At 47.4% G+C, this 18308-nt stretch overlaps 1 protein-coding gene across 1 annotated transcript in view; it reads right to left on the bottom strand.

Annotated features, from left to right (window-relative positions):
- The window catches only part of WDFY1 (WD repeat and FYVE domain containing 1), a 45430-nt gene extending 30615 nt beyond the window's left edge, over nucleotides 1-14815 (bottom strand). Inside the window, exons 1-3 of the mRNA XM_056849756.1 lie at nucleotides 14663-14815; nucleotides 10247-10314; nucleotides 7560-7633 (exon numbers count right to left, since the gene is read on the bottom strand). Of these exons, the coding sequence (XP_056705734.1) occupies nucleotides 7560-7633; nucleotides 10247-10314; nucleotides 14663-14799 (279 nt within the window). The 5' untranslated portion in view covers nucleotides 14800-14815. The remainder of the gene's footprint in view (nucleotides 1-7559; nucleotides 7634-10246; nucleotides 10315-14662) is intronic.
- Between the last annotated feature and the right edge of the window lie 3493 nt (nucleotides 14816-18308).

Genomic DNA, 18308 nt, shown 5'->3' with positions numbered 1-18308 from the left:
TCCGGGCATCCCTATGCGGTCGCGGTCGTTTTGACGCGGGGAGCTGGCTCTGGGGGTTGCAGTTTGCTCACAGCATAGCTGGGAGAGGGATCAAAGGCCTGGTTCCCTTCTAGCTCAGCCAATGCTTGGAGCAAGGTTTGCAGCGGGGCTCCATCATACTGATCCATATCGACTCCTTTGCTCCTGAGTCTGAACCATATTATTCCTCTAAGGTTATCCCTTGGGGCAGAGGGGGAAGGGGGAACACACGCGGAGGCTCTGCGCTGCTGCCCATCGGGTGGAGGGGGAGCATATACAGAAGCTCTGCGCTGCTGCTGGGGGTCAATCTGGCGAGGGACATATACAGAAGCTCTGCGCTGCTGTTGGGGCTCAATCTGGCGAGGGACATATACGGAGGCTCTGCGCTGCTGTTGGGGCTGGGTGTCGTCGAAGGGTTGTTCCGGAGGTGCGCTAGGGGTAGTCTGCTGAAAAGACTCCCTGTCGCCTCCTTGCTGGCCTTTGCTATGGTTGCGCTGCCATGTGCCCTTGTTGTGCCCATTTTTAGTTTGGTCTGGGTTAAACCGAGAGTGGGGGCCGTGGTTAGAGTAAGTCACGGGCTGGAGGGGCTCGTGGTGGGGTCGGCTTCTCTTGGAGCTGCGCACCTTTCTGATTTGGTACTGTTTAGCCGCTTCTCTTAGTTTGGTTTCTATCTCATCCCAGCAATATTCCGGGTTACCATTTAGCCCTGCCAGGATCTTAGTGTCCACATCTAAGCCTTCCAAGAAGGGACTTAGGAAATCTATATCATTATAGATGGGGGTACCGTTCATATCGTCATACACGATACCGGCCAGCCGTCCTAGGAGCTTCTTCCTAGTGGCATAAGTATCAGGGTCCTCTCCAGGAGCCTGAAAGTCTGCCCAAAAAAGAGCTTTGACAGAGTCTCCTACTCTGTTAAATTCCATGATTGCCTTCATCCAGTCTATCACAGAAGCCATTTTCAGGTTTCTGGAGGCTATAACCGACTGGAGTCGGGGGTGCTCATGTTGGGGGGTACACCTTAAAGCTAAGGTGGTCAAATCATCTGCGTCCGCAGTCGCGTAAGAGGAGGAGGCAGTAGCCAGCCAAGTTATGACTGTGTCCCGATTTAGGGGGCCAACATGGGCGGCTATAGCCTTGAGCTCATCCGCGGTCCATTTCCGGGTCTCTGTGACTCTTTTGGTCACGGCCGCTTGCTTTCCTTGTTTGGTGACTACACACCGTGACTGTATAGGTTCCACTGGGGCTGTTTCAAGGGGGGGGGGTGCTCGTCCATGATGGAGGAGTGGGGGGAGTGGGTTCATTCATATGACCGAGTATTGGGTACAGGGGTATAATGTCATCCTCTTCTTCGTCACAGGGGTTTACTGTGCTAATAATGGATTGCTGAAGGTCTAATTTCTGTTTTAGGGCTCGAATCTCTCTTTTGCAAGCCTCGTGGGAGGCTGCTTCAATATTTTGGTTGGCTTTCTCTGCCAGATACTTTGCAGCTTGGGCTGCGCGGGCGTGCTTGTTTTTGATTTCTTCTACCTGGTTCTCCAACTCCTTAACTCGTGATATTAGAGCATCTTTTTCCTTGATGCGTTCTAACATGGCTGCGGCTACTGTTTGGTTTTCAGTGGCTAATCTCTGGATTTTATCTTCTTTCTGCTGCAATAGGACATCTTTCTGCTGTTTTTGGGCAGAGAGCTGCTCTGCCTCATCAAAAGCCTTCCTGGCTTCATTTAGCATGGATGTGCAGTCTCGGAGGGCTGTGTACAGTCCCCAAGCTATATATTTATCTTTCTTTGAAGAGGACGGCTTGTCCTTCTCGCAGAAGGCATTAATCGCATTTTGCAAGGTAGCAATAGGGTTCTCAGTGCAAAAGCTGTTTTCTTCCCACGGACAATCACCTTTCTTAGCTAGCCATTTTGCCAAACGTGGGAGACTGTCCTGCTGTTTGAACATCTTGCTTAAGTTACTCTCTTCCCCGGGCGGAAGTGGCATGAAAAGTTCAATCCTCTCCTTTCTTTACCCTTTAGGAGCTCTACTCCGGGCGGAGATGGGTCAAAAAAACAGTTCAGTCCCTTCCTCCTAACCCTTGACGGGGCTTAAAAATGCTCCCCGGGCGGAATGGCGTAAAAAACCTAAGTCTCTCCTGGCTTTACCCTTAAGGAGCTCTACTCCAGGCGGAGAGTTTCAGGCAGTTTAATCCTTTCCTCCTAACCCTTGGCGGGGCTTAGTTTTCAAAACATGCACCCTCTGGAAAAGCTGAGCCCTTGCTCACCGGCTATACCCGTCACTTTCCAAAAGAGGGGGGGGAATCAGGTTACTCGCTTCACCTGTCCTCGGTTGCAGCTAGGACTCTCCTGTCCGTCTGCTGTTTTAATTTCCTTTTCTGAGTCAGTGAGCGCAGGCAGTCTAGGTCGCCTGACCCCTCACGGCTTTGGGAAGTTGAGGCTGTGAGCGCAGGCAGTCTAGGTCGCCTGACCCCTCACGGCTTTGGGAAGTTGGGGCGGTGAGCGCAGGCAGTCTAGGTCGCCTGACCCCTCACGGCTTTGGGAAGTTGGGGCGGTGAGCGCAGGCAGTCTAGGTCGCCTGACCCCTCACGGCTTTGGGAAGTTGGGGCGGTGAGCGCAGGCAGTCTAGGTCGCCTGACCCCTCACGGCTTTGGGAAGTTGGGGCGGTGAGCGCAGGCAGTCTAGGTCGCCTGACCCCTCACCTATTTTGGTTCAGTTCAGTAATCGGGGGGGTTATATCAGTCCTGAGTGTAGCACGTGCAAAATGTCTAGTGCAATCCTACACTACAATAACCCCACCCGGACAGCCGTTCAAATGGGGAGTCTCCGAAGAGAGGTGGTTCCCAGGGCAAAGCCTTGCAGTCCCCTTGCTTTGCTGAGAAGGTAGCTCAGCTGGCGGCTGGACTTGGGGCTGAAAGAATGAAGGGGGGAGAAGCCAACCCACAAGATAGCGCTCACTAGAGCCACACACTCAGACACACACACACTGTCGTTTTACGTGACAATTGATTTTTTGTGAAAACTAGTCAAAATTCAAAGCGTCTCAAAAACTTTTTCCTACGTCAACACGCTAAATACACACGTGCCGACTCGCATGTATTCAGACGTGCAGGAGTGCCCGCATTCTCCACCAGTAATCTGTTAGCCGAATTGCTCCTTTATATGGGGAAATTAGCTGAGCAATCGGCAACTATGTATTTTTAGAGCGGTATCGCACTCAACTATACCAGAATCCGTTTAATGAGACGTTTGAATAAAGACAGAGGCTAGGAGTTCCAAATTAAACAGTGTTTATGTATTCAGGCATTCAAATGGTGCATCACAAGCATACAAGAAGCTAGTAAATTAAAGGCAGTAGTACAGGGAAATTTGCCAATTTGGCAGGATATCGTAGACCCAATATATTTACCTTATCTAGATGAGGTGTTGTCCAACTCACGCAGACTATAAACAGATTGAAAAGAAAGACCGAGATGGGGGTAGGGGTTCCCGTGGGCTTGACCAGCAAGGCGGGAGGGAGCGTGGTAAGGCTCGCGAAACCAAACCAACAGAGTAACGGCAAAGGTGCCAGGAAAGACCTAAGGTGCTATGAATGGGCCAGGGGTATCCTAATTATACTGTTTTCTGGGGGCGGGCAGAGGGGTTTGACCCCTCCCAGGTTCCCAGGTGGCAAAAAGGTGGACAAAAGGATTAAGCTGTGTCTACCGGGGCAGGGTAGTGAGAATTTGGAAATCTATTATAATTCCAATGGCTTTCACAACCCGAGATGGTCAAGAATCTTTCTGCTGATGGGATTTACATTCCGGAACAATAGGTGCGATCTGTGCAAATGTCCTGGGGTCTCTGCAGCTGGACAGGAGGGATGACTCATCTGGATATCAGGATTACTGCTAACGACTCATTGAGCAACGGAGGAAGTTGGGAGGGGGAGCAGCTCGCATTGGGTACGTGGCTGTCAGCTCTCTGCGAAATGGCTGCTTCTAAAACAGAGATGTACAGGAACATGGCTCCTCTCAGGTTCACAAGAGACAGCCCCTTTGCATCTGGTTCCTAGTAGCTGGTTGCCCGGGCTGGCAAGAGCAGCTGTGTCAGTTTCAAATGAGTCGCGCCGCGACTGCCCAGTAGCGTTTGAGGCAGGCGTGCGGCTAGAAAGCAGTCTGTGCGCTTGCATACCGGGTTGCCAGGTCCAGTCCTGGAGATTTAGGCAGGCCCGTATGCTATCAGCACCTTTGGAATTGTCACACAAGGCAGAGAGGAGAACCACAAAATGGCTACCACAGGAGGCAGAGCCACACAGAAACAGGGGAAGCCCAAGTGTAGGAGACAAGAGGGATAATTTCAAAATAATAATAATGGGATAGAGGAGTGAGAGACAGAATAAAATGAACACTGGTGGCAGCTGCTGCAAACAACATTACTTTACCCTGTACAGCCAATCCAAAACTCGGCAGGGCAAGAGCCCCATCTGGCCCCAACCACTTTCTAAAAAAAAATTGGTGGGCACCCAGGAAAGGTGTCAGCAGGTGGCATGGTGTTGACTATCCTGAGAACTGCTATCCAGCGCAACAGAGAGAACGAAGTGTAAATCAGGGGTATGGGTCCAGGCCATTACCAAACATAGTTGGGATCGCCATTTTACAGAAGAGTCTCTAGGCCCTCAAATAAGCAGCAGCCAGTCTGTCCGTGTTGTGGAAGCAAGCAAACACAAATGACTTTCAGGCCTTGTGAAAACTCTACGCCTAAGAGCTCCTTTACAAATTCTAGAAAAGCACGCGCTGCGACACGCTCGCTGGGCCTGTATTACTTCAGAATGCAGCCAGGGGCGATGAAACATCACAACCTTCTGCTACATAAAAGATGCCCTGCAGAGGGAGAACTGGCAGATCGGAGGGAAGACTGACAGAACACCTACTCATGGACATGCTCATTTTCGATTGGCAAGAAATGTTTGATCAGAGACAAAGGGTTACTTTGCAAATATTCAGGACAGAGGTGTAGATAATAAGCCCATTACAGCTGCATGAACAAGTCTGCATGTCAATTACCATCAAATTGATAGATGTCAAACTGTGGTCGGCATGCACAGTGCATCGACCCACAACTGGTTACGCTGCGTTGAAGAATGAAACTCTCGATAGGCTCAAAAGCAAACCAGGGATATGAAAAAAAAAATTCCGGAAAATTTTGGGTTTATTGGCCCTTTTTTTCGGGACAACTGAAATAGACCAAATACCCATATCAGTAAATAGGTATTCAGCTTTATTTCCGGGTTCCCCCCAAAAAAATTCAGGTCCATTATAGTCTAAGGCATTTATTTTCGAGGGTCCAGGGGGGTGCGTTTTTCAAGGTAGAGTCACCAAATCTGCAGCTTAGCTGCAAGGAACTATCCCTAGATGTGCACCAAAGTTTGGGCAGGGGGTCCAATTTTATGGGCCCACAAAGAGGTCGCCCCCATACTCCAGGCATTTGTGAGAGCCAAGCAGTCAACCGGTTTTCAGGTTCAGAAGGTTAGTGTTGCCGAGAGCGGCTAGAAAAAGCCAACTAGCAGGATGATGCCTCAGAGTCTGGGGATTCTGTTCGTATCTGGGTTGCTTTGCATGATGTCCATGCAAATTAGCTTCCAAACTGAGGAAAACAGCTTAAATGCAAGGAAAATAAGGCACAGAAATTATTTCTTTTTGTGGCAAATGACATGCTGTGAACAGTCCTGTAATATAGTCATCAAAAATCTGATTTCAAGAGATGGTCACAGTATGGGTAAACGAAGCCACTACTCAGGATGATCTTCAGTTTGACAGCAGGTTTTCATAAGGGGGTGTGATATCAGAGCCAGTTGAAGTCTCGACCAAGGTGGCTCTTCTGAAGGAGATTACTCATCGTGCAGTGAGGGAGTCTTCTTCAGAAGCCCGATCAGCAGCTATTGAAGCTGGTACTTTTAGTTGGAGGGTATAACCCTCCAGACAGGACTGAGTGAGCCCCATCTTTTAATGACCCTTCTGCTATCCAGATTAGTTTTCTATTGGGCGACAGACCTGGATAATTGGTCAGACCAAGTTGCCTCTGATTACACGACCGCTATCTCAAAATGGCCCCAACTATGGGGTCCTGGGAGAAGACAAGACCCCCTCCCAAACAAAACCAGTCAAAGATAGAAAAATGGGAGAAGGCACAGAGCTGTGCATTTGAGCAAATGTGAATAGCTGAAACCCAAAAAAGTCAAATATCTATTAGAGAATTGCCTACCGGCTTTGTTCAGCTTCCTGGTTTTTAGTATTCGGCTGAAATTAAACCCGAAAAAAGCCAAAATGGCTATTTTCAGGTTTATTTTCAGTTCATGTTTACCAATATGGACAGCACTAAAACAAACACAAGAGTATGGTTCCATCACTTCCAGTCCTTGTACCTGGATGGAAAATAAATCTTTGCCATGATAGTTTTGGATTTTCAAAAGCGCCAAAGCGTGCAAAGCTGCTGTACTCATCATTCCTTAAACTTCTACATATGCTCTTAGTACAGGCCCTCCAGCCAGCTTGAAATGTCTAATGGCTAACTGATATGAATCCAAACTCTACCATGTTCTCCATCCAGACCCACATTTTCCATAAGCCTGGACTGAATGGGACCATTGTTAATCAGTTGTCAGATTAGCTCACCTCAGAGTCAGATTCCCAAATCAGTTCTCCTATCTCCCTCCGGTGCCCTTCAAAACGGATGCCCGGTTTTAACCAAAAGGCGACACAGTAAGCCTGCATCTGGGCTACGTCACTTCCGATGGCAGGAGGTGGCTCAGACGGAATGATTAACTGTACAAAAAACATTCCTTGCATATAGATAGCTAGGCATCAGGGAAAGGGGTTCGGGACTAACCCACTCATGGAGTTTCCCCTGTATAGCAGACACACACCCCAACCTTGTACAGAACAATATTGAATTATGTGAGCCCCTACCTGTAACCTGGAAAAGTACAGTCCAGAAACAGGTTTACGTTCTCATCTGATGCAGTGAGTACACGGCCCTCTTTTTCCTGAACCTGCCTTGTTTAAGAATGCCTTCCACCACACTACCTCTACTATTAACTTATCAGTCACCGTTTTCTCCTACAATATGTTGTAAGCCCAATGGGAAGGAACCATTTCAGTTCTGAGAGTTGTACAGTGCCTAGGATGTTGCTTGCTCAGTGCCAAGTAGCAGTAGCTCAATGGTGAGTCTACAATGAGCAGGGTGTGAGAAACTGTACTGCTCTTTACAGGATAAGATGAACACTATTGGCTCATCTCTCAGGGTTTAATTAGGTTAATGGAAAATAATCCCAGTTTAAGGCCATGTTAGTCAGCCACAAACTGGCTAATAACACTAACTCTCTAATGCCAGAGAGTTAATTTTTTATCACGTTCAGCAATTCTCTCGAGACCTACCTAAGAGATGCTTTATAATGTGGTATGTTCCAAAAATGTCTGGTTAAATATGAATGACGGCTAGCATCATACTAGGCCCTTAGCAAAAATGTTAAAAGAACACTAAAAAAACACACAAGAAACTCACCATAATGGCTCCATTGTCTTGGCCTACAAATATTCGTCTGCTGTCATGATGATATGCCATCGCGGAACATGGAGCTGCCCCAAAAGATAAATGATCACAATGTAAACATTACACAGGATGATTCTGGACTGAGCCTTTTTGGCTCACCAAACCAACAGAAAGGTGAGTCACTGTTTACATCACCTTGAGATTCTTATTTCTCCATGCACCTTCTGAGAAAAAGCAGAATGGATTCTGTGGAGACCAATACATCCATATTATCTTACCATCTGCTCTGAGAATAGGGTTGTCAACTTTGATTTTACTGACCTGCTCTTACACTTTGAACAGCCATTTGCAAGCATTAGCAGGCCTCATGCTGATCTTTGTGCCATGAAAACGTTGCTTGCTCATTTTGTGCAGATTAAATTGATGTTAGAGGTCTAGGAGCAAGTTAGGCTTTTCCTGCCAGTCAGGTGGCACCCTTAGTTCAGCTCAACAACATTTACTGGAGATGACTGAAAAATTTAGGCTGACCCATTTAAGGCTCAGATTTCAAATATTTTCAGAAGAATCTGGCAAGGAAAAAATAACTCTACGGTCAGTAAGCATTTTCTTTTTGTTCCTATTAGATGAAGAATGAGAATAAACAGTGGCAACACAAAGGCTTGTGTTAGCTAAACTGGATACTAATTTAGCTAAACTGGATACTAAAGACATACTAGTGAGGAAAACACTTCCGTTCAGTAAAGGAGCCCCACAGAAGCAATGCTTCGTCATATGCAACTGGACAATACATGGACGATACGCCTGTATTTCTCGCCAGAAGTAGTCAACATAGTTCCCATTTGGGTGCCAAAGCGAAGTATCTCCCACAGTAGGCCAGGGTCACTCTGCCAACTTGATTACTTGCTTCCCAAATTGGGGGGGAGTGGGGGACAGAAGATGCAGATAGTATTTTCACATGATAAATCTTGTGAATTACATACAGATGCCTAAAATAAGTCTATAGGACCAACAGGCCAACAAAAAAACCAGATTCTCAAAACTGAGATCATAAGGGGTCATAAAAGCATCAAAAGGAGAAAATTAGAGGAAATTTTGATCAGCAGCAATGGGGAATACTGCAATCTTTAAGTACCTATCAAATGGGGCAACACAGTTGCCTAGGAAAAGTGTTCCTAGTTTTTTTTTTCACTGCAGTCTTTCACACACACTCTCAAAACTTATTGCTCATCTGTGGCTTGCTTTTTACAAAATAATAATGCTCTGCATCAGGGAAAGTTAAAAGCTTAAGGGCTCAGAACCGCTGTTTTTCTCTTAACAATTTGCATGGAAGAAGCTGCTAGGAAAGAATCGGGCCCCTGTACAAAGAAAAGCAAGGGTTTCAATGTGAGCGCATCTCCTAAACATAACCAAAAAAAGGCTACGTGAGGATCTTCTGGGAATTGTCAAATAGCTGGGACTGCACAAGATCAGCATGGAGATCAGTATATATATTTTTACAGTGCAGGCTTCAGATGCACCAAACAAATTAAAATATTCATTAAAAGCATGCCATTTTCTTCTATTCTACAAAAGAAATAAGTGGTGTTCATATTTTTTGGCAGCATAAGATTTTTTGGGGAGGAAGGATAGAGGAGAGCTATAACAATAAGAGAAGGGAGACATACATGAATCCCAAGAAGGTCAGCATCTTTTTAGCCAATAATATATCACAAGATGAAGGGCAGGCTGCAGCAGCAGCTCCTTGTGCTATTTTCAGCAACAGATTGTAAAAAAATTAACTCAGGTCCCTTTTATGTGGGCTCCTTATATGGGCTCCTCACGCTTTGGCTTCTCAAGGCAAACAGCTTTTTAAAAAGGTTTTACATACCTCAATAATAAAGCACAACAACACAATTGGATCAAAATAGGTTCTGGAAAACTTGGGAATAAGGCTTAAACACATGAAGCTGCTTTCTACTGAATCAAACCCTTGGTCCATCAAAGTCAGTACTGTCTATGCAGACCGGCAGCAGCTCTCCAGGGGCTCAGGCAGAGGTCTTTCATATCACCTACGACCTGGTTCTTTTAACTGGAGATGGTGGGGATCAAACCAGGGACCTTCTGCACGCCAAGCAGCTGCTCTACCACTGAGCCACAGCTCCTTCATTCACTTCAGGAGGAACGAATTTTATCCTTAAGGGGTGTGAAGCCGGAAAACATCTGTTTACTTTCAGAAGCCCAAGTGGGTTGAAGAACCCAGATGAAAGGCTTAAACCAAATTAGATACTACTACACAGGCTTATATGTATAGCCTGATGCGGTACATCAGTTAAGGCTACTTTGCTCACAATTTTTACACACTGGTATAGAAAAAGACATGTGCATCATCCACATGCAAAGACTGTATGTGTGTCTGTTCTGACATATATTTAACTGCTTCTGCCACCTACACCACCACCAGAGAGGGTGGGCCAATGCAGTGTAGTGTATGAATAGGACCTGGAGTCCCAGGTTCAGACCTTGTCATGAAGCTACTAGAAAACTTCAGGCCTGTCGCTCTCTCAGCCACACCTTCCTCACAGGGCTATTGTGAGGATCAAATGGAAGAGGAAAGCAGCATGTACACTGCCCTGCACTCCTTGGAGGAAGGGTGGGATAGAAATGCACTAAACAAATACATTCCAATCGGATTGTGACCCACAGAGGACACAGGCACTTACATGACATGGTGTGGTAAATGCTGGGCCAGTACTGCCCACTGTCCCTCTTCAGCCAGACTCGAATCGTCCTGTGAACATGAGGGAGAGAGAACAGCTTGTGTATCACTTTATGGGAAACTCCTTCTTAATGAGCTACTTTAAAAAATAATGAAATGTATTTCATGGGCATTCAAGCAAGTATCTTATTGTGTGCAAGTAACTTAACGTGTGCTTGTTTTACAAACTCACATTAAGGAGGTGAATTCTGTCTGTTCTGCTTCTTCACTAGTACGCAGTTCCCATGACATTCAATGGAAACTTTTTATTACATGCAGCAGTATTACAGCTGTTTAACAGTTGCTACATTGAACTGTAAATCATTATCTTATGTACAGGTCTGTCTGGGTTTGCAAAAAATGCATTGCATGAATGGATTTTTCCCCTCATGCTACTGTTAGGTAATGCATGGAACTAGGACGCAACACATACATTCACTCACGCAAGAGAGAAAGCACACTGGGAAACACAAAGATCAAGCCGTTATAAAGCAAGTGGAGTTGAAGAGTTCTTCTTGGAAAAGGTTTTGGCATGTAGCTTAACAGCACAGAGAACTATTTTACTAATTACAAAGGTGACCACAAAACAGACATTTCCTTCCAACTGGCTTCCTCATACTTTTTAAAGAAAGGTCCAGTTCATACTTTACACAGTACTTACACATTGTTACTCCCTGAGCACAATGAACCAAAGTAGCACCACAGGAGTGCATTTTTATCCCCACGTTGATAGAATAGACACCTAACCTGTTCACGAGGGAGATTAAGGTTTCAACTGGGGATTTGCCTGCAGGCAGTGTACACAGCCACTGCTCCGTACCAGGTCTCAGCTGGCACTTGGGATACCATGTGTGGTAACGCCCTCTACGAACGTCTGCCCTGCCTGTCAGGAGACTTGCAGCTGCACATCTTCCTGTCTCTGTCTTTCTGGCAAAAACAAGAGGAATTTCCCTTCTCTACAATTCAAGCAATACTTTAGAATACAAGCCTAGATTCAAGCTTTCTGCCTTGTATCCTTGAGACACTGTTTATAGTGTGATGGAAGACAATGGTTCACCCAGTTGGAGGAAATGAGCGTTCTTTTCTTAGCTCCAACATAACCCAATGCAACAGATGCTGTAATTCCCACTGGCTCTCGTGAACTAGCAACAATTAACCCTTCATTTTTGTGAAACAGTTTATTACCCAATTACTTATGGAAGGCTAGAGGGGCGGTTTCTTTACAGATTCCCATGCTTAAAAAGCAAACCCTCATACCTTTATAAATTCTGCTCCACCACAATAAGGGCAAAGGTAGGGTAATGTTATATGCTAGGTAGCCATTGAGAACATTCAACCTGTAACTGTGTTATGCTGTTACTGCAAAGTACTATTCCAAAGAATAGTAAGGATTTTGAAGTTGGAATTCAGCCATGCATATCATTGGGGAAAACTCAAGGAGAGAATTCACAGGTCATGTTGTGACAAAGTTTTCTGCACAGAGACTAGATGAGAGCCACAAAATTATTCTCCCCAGAAGCACCCATCCTAAGCCAAAGTCAAAACATATTGCTGTCGGAGATAGGAGTGCTAAGCTTCATGAAGATTAGTCTCTACAGATTTAACAGTCATGATTCCAGGGTCAGCCTGCAATATCTCAAGGCAAAGCAGAAGAGTCAAACTGGTCTGACAAAGAAACTATCAATCCAGTCTAAACATGGCATGCCTTGGAAGCTGAGGTACACTCACCCCCCATAAAGAAGTAGCCATCCTTCCACCAGGGTCAGAATGTGTGTAAGGAAGAGAGTCTGCAGCCTAGAAGTCTATCTGCATTTGGTCCTAAGCTAAGTGGGATCTGAGTGTTAGAGCTATGAACAAATTGATTTCTCTGTTGCTTCCCCTATTCGTATATAAGGCCACCTGTCTATCCAAACTAGGGGAAGGGCTTTTCCTCTCTTTGTTAAGTAACTCCAGCAAAAAGGATATGATGTTCTCTCATCTTTTTATGCCAGTAGCCAGTGTGAATTACTGGTAGGCAGAGGGAAACAATGGGAGAAACAGCAGTCTTGTTCTGGCAAAACCTAAGCTTCATTTTAGAATCTACTTTCCAAGGCCCTGAAATGCACAAATAATAATTCAAAAACCTGTACTTTTAGGACATCTGCAAAGTGCTTTCCCCTCAGTGACAAGCCACATCCACCCAGTACCCATAATACCTGTGGACGGGGAGAGAGAGAAAATGTGAACCCCTGCTAGGACTCAGAGGGAGCAGTTCTAAATAGGTTACCACCTGTTTCATCAGTTCAGCCTGAACTCTCTAAGCTAGAACAAGGGGCCTTCCTACTTAGTGAAGTGTATAGGACTGCAAAGAAACCCTTATTATTTAGAGGCCATTATTTACACCCCAGGAAGACCGTCCTCCACTTATGTCCCACATTCTGAAGATCAAACACTTCAACTGGGGGGCCACTATCCCCCCCCCCCACTTCCAGAGTCAGTCTTTGCCAGGAGAGGGTGGAAAGAAGAGAGGAAGAAGGAACAGCAAAAGACTGTTTCTGGCTGGGCATATGGGAAGCAGCCTACTCAGACTGCTTGTTAATAAGAGATTTTTACCTCCCTTCTAATCCTGGTGGATGGCTTTAGAAGAGGATTAGGCAGATTCACAGAGAGCAGGACTATCAGCAGCTACTGGCCATGGTGATTAAAGGGAATCTCCCACACACAAAAGCAGTAAACCTCTGGATAGTAGTGTTAGGAGGCAACAACAGGGGAGGGCCTCCACCTATATGCTCTGGTTGTTGGTCTTCTGCGGCAACTGGCTGGCCGCTGTGTACAACTGCATGCTGGACCAGTTGGACCACCGGTAGGGTTGCCAGGTCCCTCTTCACAACCGGCAGGAGGTTTTTGGGGTGGAGTCTGAGAAGGGCGGGGTTTGGGGAGGGGAGGGACTTCAACGCCATAGAGTCCCATTGCCAAAGCACCCATTTTCTCCAAGGAAACTGATCTGTATCGGCTGGAGATCAGTTGTAACAGCGGGAGATCTCCAGCTAGCCCCTGGTAGTTGGCAACCCTAACCATCGGCCCGGTCCGGCAGGGCTCTTCTTACGCCTCTCTCCATTTTATGGGACAGTCCCGCTGGGGCAACGGAGAGGGGGGCGTGCCTCACCCAGCTCGCTGGCTTCCCTCCTAAGTTATTTCCTTGCTGAATCCTTTTGCAGGGATGCAAGGGGGAAACAGCCGCGTCGTTTGCCAACAGGCAGAGCCAAGTCTCAAGGGGGGCAGAGAGCGGCCCTTTCCAGAGGGACGAGAAGGACGAGGACCTTCCTCTAGGGAATAAAGACCTTGCATTCATGGCTCATTACCAATGCTGCTTTCTCCACACCCATCTCTCCCCTGGACATCACAGACTCTTCTGCAGACCACACCTCATCCCATCACGCCTGCTATTCACATTGACATACTGTTAACATTTACATACGAATGCTTGTCTGAATTCACTCTCCTCTACTTAAAGACAGATGGATTCACATTCTAGCTGTATCTGAAGAAGTGAGCTGTGGCTCACGAAAGCTCATACCCTGCCAGAAAATATTTTTAGAAAAGGGCAAAAGTCCAGCAGCACCTTAAAGACTAAAAAATATATTTTCTGGCAGGGTATGAGCTTTCTGAAGAAGTGAGCTGTGGCTCACGACAGCTCCTACCCTGCCAGAAAATATTTGTTAGTCTTGAAGGTGCAACTGGACTCTTGCTCTTTTCTTCTACTGCAGACAGACTAACAGAGCTGTGGCTCACGACAGCTCCTACCCTGCCAGAAAATATTTGTGTTAGTCTTGAAGGTGCAACTGGACCCTTGCCCTTTTCTACTACTGCAGACAAGCACGGCTACCCTTTGGCCATTTATACATGGAAGGTTTTGCCTTGGATTTGCCGCTCGCTAGATGCACATTTTCCCAATTCAAATTCTCAAAACACAAAAATAAGCCCCCGTGCTGTTTTTTGAGAATTCAGATGGGGAAAACGTGCATCTAGAGAGCAGCAAATTCAAGGCAAAGCCTCCCATGAATAAATGGCCACTGTGAATTATCTTCCTCTGGGGAGCGAGGGATTCCTCCACCCGGCCAATGCAACGGAGGCCACTGATGCCCGGGAGGTTTTGCCTTGGATGTGCCGCTCTCTAGATGCACATTTCCCACCCACCCCCATCCAAATTCTCAAAACTCAACAAGCAGCCCCCAGGCAGAGTTTTGAGGATGGGGGGGGGAGGGGGGAAAAAGTGCATCTAGAGCGCGGCAGACCCCAGGCAAAACCTCCCGGGCGTAAGTGGCCGGAGCGCCGCCCGTGCTCTGCAAGGGGGCCCTGCCCGCCGCCGCCGCCGCCGCCGCTCCCCGGGGGGCTCCGTCACCTGTCCTCGCTGGCCGTGATGACGCCGTCCTCCTTGGGGATGACGAGGGCGGCGCTGACCGCGTCCTGGTGCCCCTCGATCTTGCTCAGCAGCACGGGCCGGCTGCTCTGAGGCCGCGAGTGGATCTCGGCCGCCATGGCGCAGAGAGGAGGCGGGGGGGGCGGCGGCGGCGAGCGGCCCGGAACAGCGGGGGGCCGCCGGAAGCACTCAGCGCCCGGCCATTTCCCGTAGTGGCCGGAATAGCGCCGCCTACCGGAAGCGGCTGGGCTGGGAGGGGAGGGCCCGCCGGCTGCGCAATCCGTGCCGCCGTTCGCTACCGTAAACCGCGGAATAGAAGGCCGCGCTCGTGGCTGGGAGGTTCTCCAGCCAACCTCGGCGATCCCAAAAGGTCGCTCGCTCGCTCAGACAGGCAGGGCTAAAGCGGGTAAACGTTTATTCAGGATCCGTAGGTACAGCGTAAGCCATCCACAAGTTCAAAGCCAATGGCGAACCAAACTACAAAGCATAACTTTGTGTCAGGCCTGCTCTCTGCGTTTAGGGATAGTTTTGGTTTCTCGCAGAGGCTCTGCTTTGCTCAAGGACTGTTTTCCTAACGTTTGCATTCCTCTCTGGCTTTGAAGCTCGTGGGAGCCTGGCCCGTTGGACTGAGGGGTTACCGTGCCAACCTGTGCTATCTTGATATGACCAATCCCCCCCCCCCATATATTCTGTTGTAGGTCCCTTTTGCCCCATTCCTGCCTTTTTACCTTTGCAAGCTCTGAATACCTGTATGATCTCCGTTAAAGTCAACTCTTCTTTGGATTACCGAGTGTTGCTTGTGGGAGTGCATCGGGACCAAGTGCTTACACTTTTAAGCACAGAGTCATCCCAGGTGCAAAACTAAGCGGCTAGGGAATTAGGAGATAACGGTGCCTGGTAGGAAGTAGGGAGTGAGCAAGCCATAATACTGAAGTTGTCTGCTAGAGACTCAAGGTCAGCGCAGGGGTGGCGGGGGGGAGGGAGGGAGCGGGGACAGCTTGAACAGTTCAGAGAAACAAAACCAAAGGAGAACACTTGAACAGGAATAGGCCTAACTCATGTCAAGAGCCTGCCTGGACAGTATGATCCCTGACAGCTTGAACATCTCAAAGAAGCAAAACCACTAGACACTGTCCTTCAGTGTTGCTCCTCTGAAGATGCCGGCCACAGCTGCTGGCGAAACGTCAGGAAAGAAAATACCAAGACCACGGTCACACAGCCCGGATAACCTACAAGAACCACTAGACACCCTTGAACAGCATGATACACTTTGAACAGAAAGAAGCATGACTCTTGGCATGGCTCTTGACAATAAGGGCTTCATCGTAGAGGCCGAACAGTGGACTCGGGAGATTATAGACGAAGTTTAGCATCGATGAAACGCGAGCTGTTGTCCTAAATCTTGTAATTGTAAAAAACCCAGTGTGAATATTTGCGATCACCGGTTCTACCGCTCTAGGCACCTGGTTGGCCACTGTGTGAACAGACTGGTGGACTTGATGGGCCTGGGTCTGACCCAGAATGGCTTTTCTGATGCTCTTATAGGTATGCAGAGACCAGTGGCCAATGTAAAAAAATAAATAAATAAAAATCTAGATATTTATCGGTAAACATGAAAGTTAAACAAGGGCTCTCGGTAAATTAGCAAATTCCCCCTTGTTTCCCGTGTGAAAAGAAGCAGACAGTTGTATTGGATGTCAGACACATAAAATGAAAATAATTTAATCCAGTACTTTTAACAACATTGGAAGCAGACCATTTAGGGTTGACAACCTCCAAGTGGTGCCTGGAGATCCCCCAGAATTACAACTCATCTCTCAGTCCTGCTGGAGAAAATAGATGATTTGGTACGTGGGCTCTATGGAATTATACTCTGCTGAGATCCCCCCTTCCCAAACCCTGCTCTGCCTAGGCTCCAACTCTAAATCTCCAGGAATTGCCCAACCCAGAATATGCCACCATATTCTGGCCTCTTTGGCAATTGGACTCTATGGCATTGAAGTTCCTCCCCTCCCCAAACCCTGTCCTCAGGCTCTGCCCCCAAAATCTCCAGGTATTTCCCAACCCAGAGCTAGCAATACGGTTGCCAGGTCCCTCTTCATCACTGGCGGGGATGTTTTTGGGGCAGAGCCTGGGGAGGGGAGGGACTTCAATGCCATAGAGTCCAATTGCCAAAGTGGCCATTTTCTCCAGGTGAACTGATCTCTATCAGCTGGAGATCAGTTGTAATAGCAGATCTCCAGCTAGTACCTGGAGGTTGGCAACCCCATCTGGCAACCTCACCAATAATACATCATTGGGTGGGCCCTCTGCATCCATTCAAAATGTACTCATGATTAACCAGCAGCAATAAAATTAACTGAGGCACTAGGGTTGCCAGGTCCCTCTTCACCACCGACGGGACGTTTTTGGGGCGGAGCCTGAGGGCATGGTTTGGGGAGGGGAGGGACTTCAGTGCCATAGAGTCCAATGGCCAAAGCGGCCATTTTCTCCAGGTGAACTGATCTCTGTGACTGGAGATCAGTTGTAATAGCAGATCTCCAGCTAGTACCTGGAGGTTGGCAACCCTATGAGGCACACAGCTCTTTAACCCATCCGGAAGTAGAATAATCACTTTACCCCTATTGCACTGTGATTAAAGAGGAAAGCATGCAATGACAAGGATCATTGTTGCTGTAGAAGGGTCAGAGGCAAGTGTACCTACTGGGCCTTGGGTGCACTTCCTTCATTTATACCCCACGTTTCTCCACAATGGGAACCCAAAGCAGCTCACATTATTCTTCTCTCCTCCATTCTACCTTCACAATAACCCTACGAGGTAGATTAGGCTGAGAATGTGCAACTGTCCCAAAATTACCCAGTGAGCTTCCACAGCAGAATGGTGACTTGAACCTGGGTTTTCCTGATCCTAATCTGAGTGTCTAACCAGTACACCACATTGGTTTTTGTGGGAGGGTGGCTATTGAACAGTATCAAGCAGCCAGGCCTGGGTGAGTCATGCAAGCTGAGTAGTAGCAAGTCACTTGGTGGCTGCTGCCAGGCCGGGCCCCTCCAAGGCCAAAACAGGCCTGGAAAGGGCTCTCCCCCTCCCATTAACTGACAAATCATATTATGGCTTAAGGCTGGAACAAAAACACAGTTGACCTGGCTATGAAGAGATATAGCAGCTGCTCCTTTTTCCTTCAGTTTAATCCTGGATGTATGTGTGAGCGGACATTTCAAACTTGCTGGCATACCTGCCACTCTTTTCAAGACCCAATGCCAAAGTAGAACACAATCTTCATCCTTGTCCCAGCACGGCAACGTTGTGGGAGAGCAGCAGTTCTGAATCAGCCCCATTCCTTAGCTGTCTCTCAGAAGCCCTTCCATTTCCGGGTCACCATACCATCAAGTTGCTGTTTGCCCTTTCTGTGGAAGATCATGCCTGTGAGCTTAACATTTATTGTATTTTATTTCTATACTGCCTTGCCTCTTAACTGCAAGATGACTAATAAAAAGCAAGATGACTAATAAAAAGCCAGATTACAATCTACCATTTTCCTGTCCTGGCTGTTTGCCTCCCATAATCCCACTCTTACTTTCCTGGATTGTTTTCCAATCAGGTCTGCATTCATTAACCTTTCAAAGT

Source organism: Euleptes europaea, chromosome 5 (assembly GCF_029931775.1).
Source record: "Euleptes europaea isolate rEulEur1 chromosome 5, rEulEur1.hap1, whole genome shotgun sequence".
Taxonomy (NCBI): Eukaryota; Metazoa; Chordata; class Lepidosauria; order Squamata; family Sphaerodactylidae; genus Euleptes; species Euleptes europaea.
This window is presented reverse-complemented; position numbering and strand designations above follow the sequence as displayed.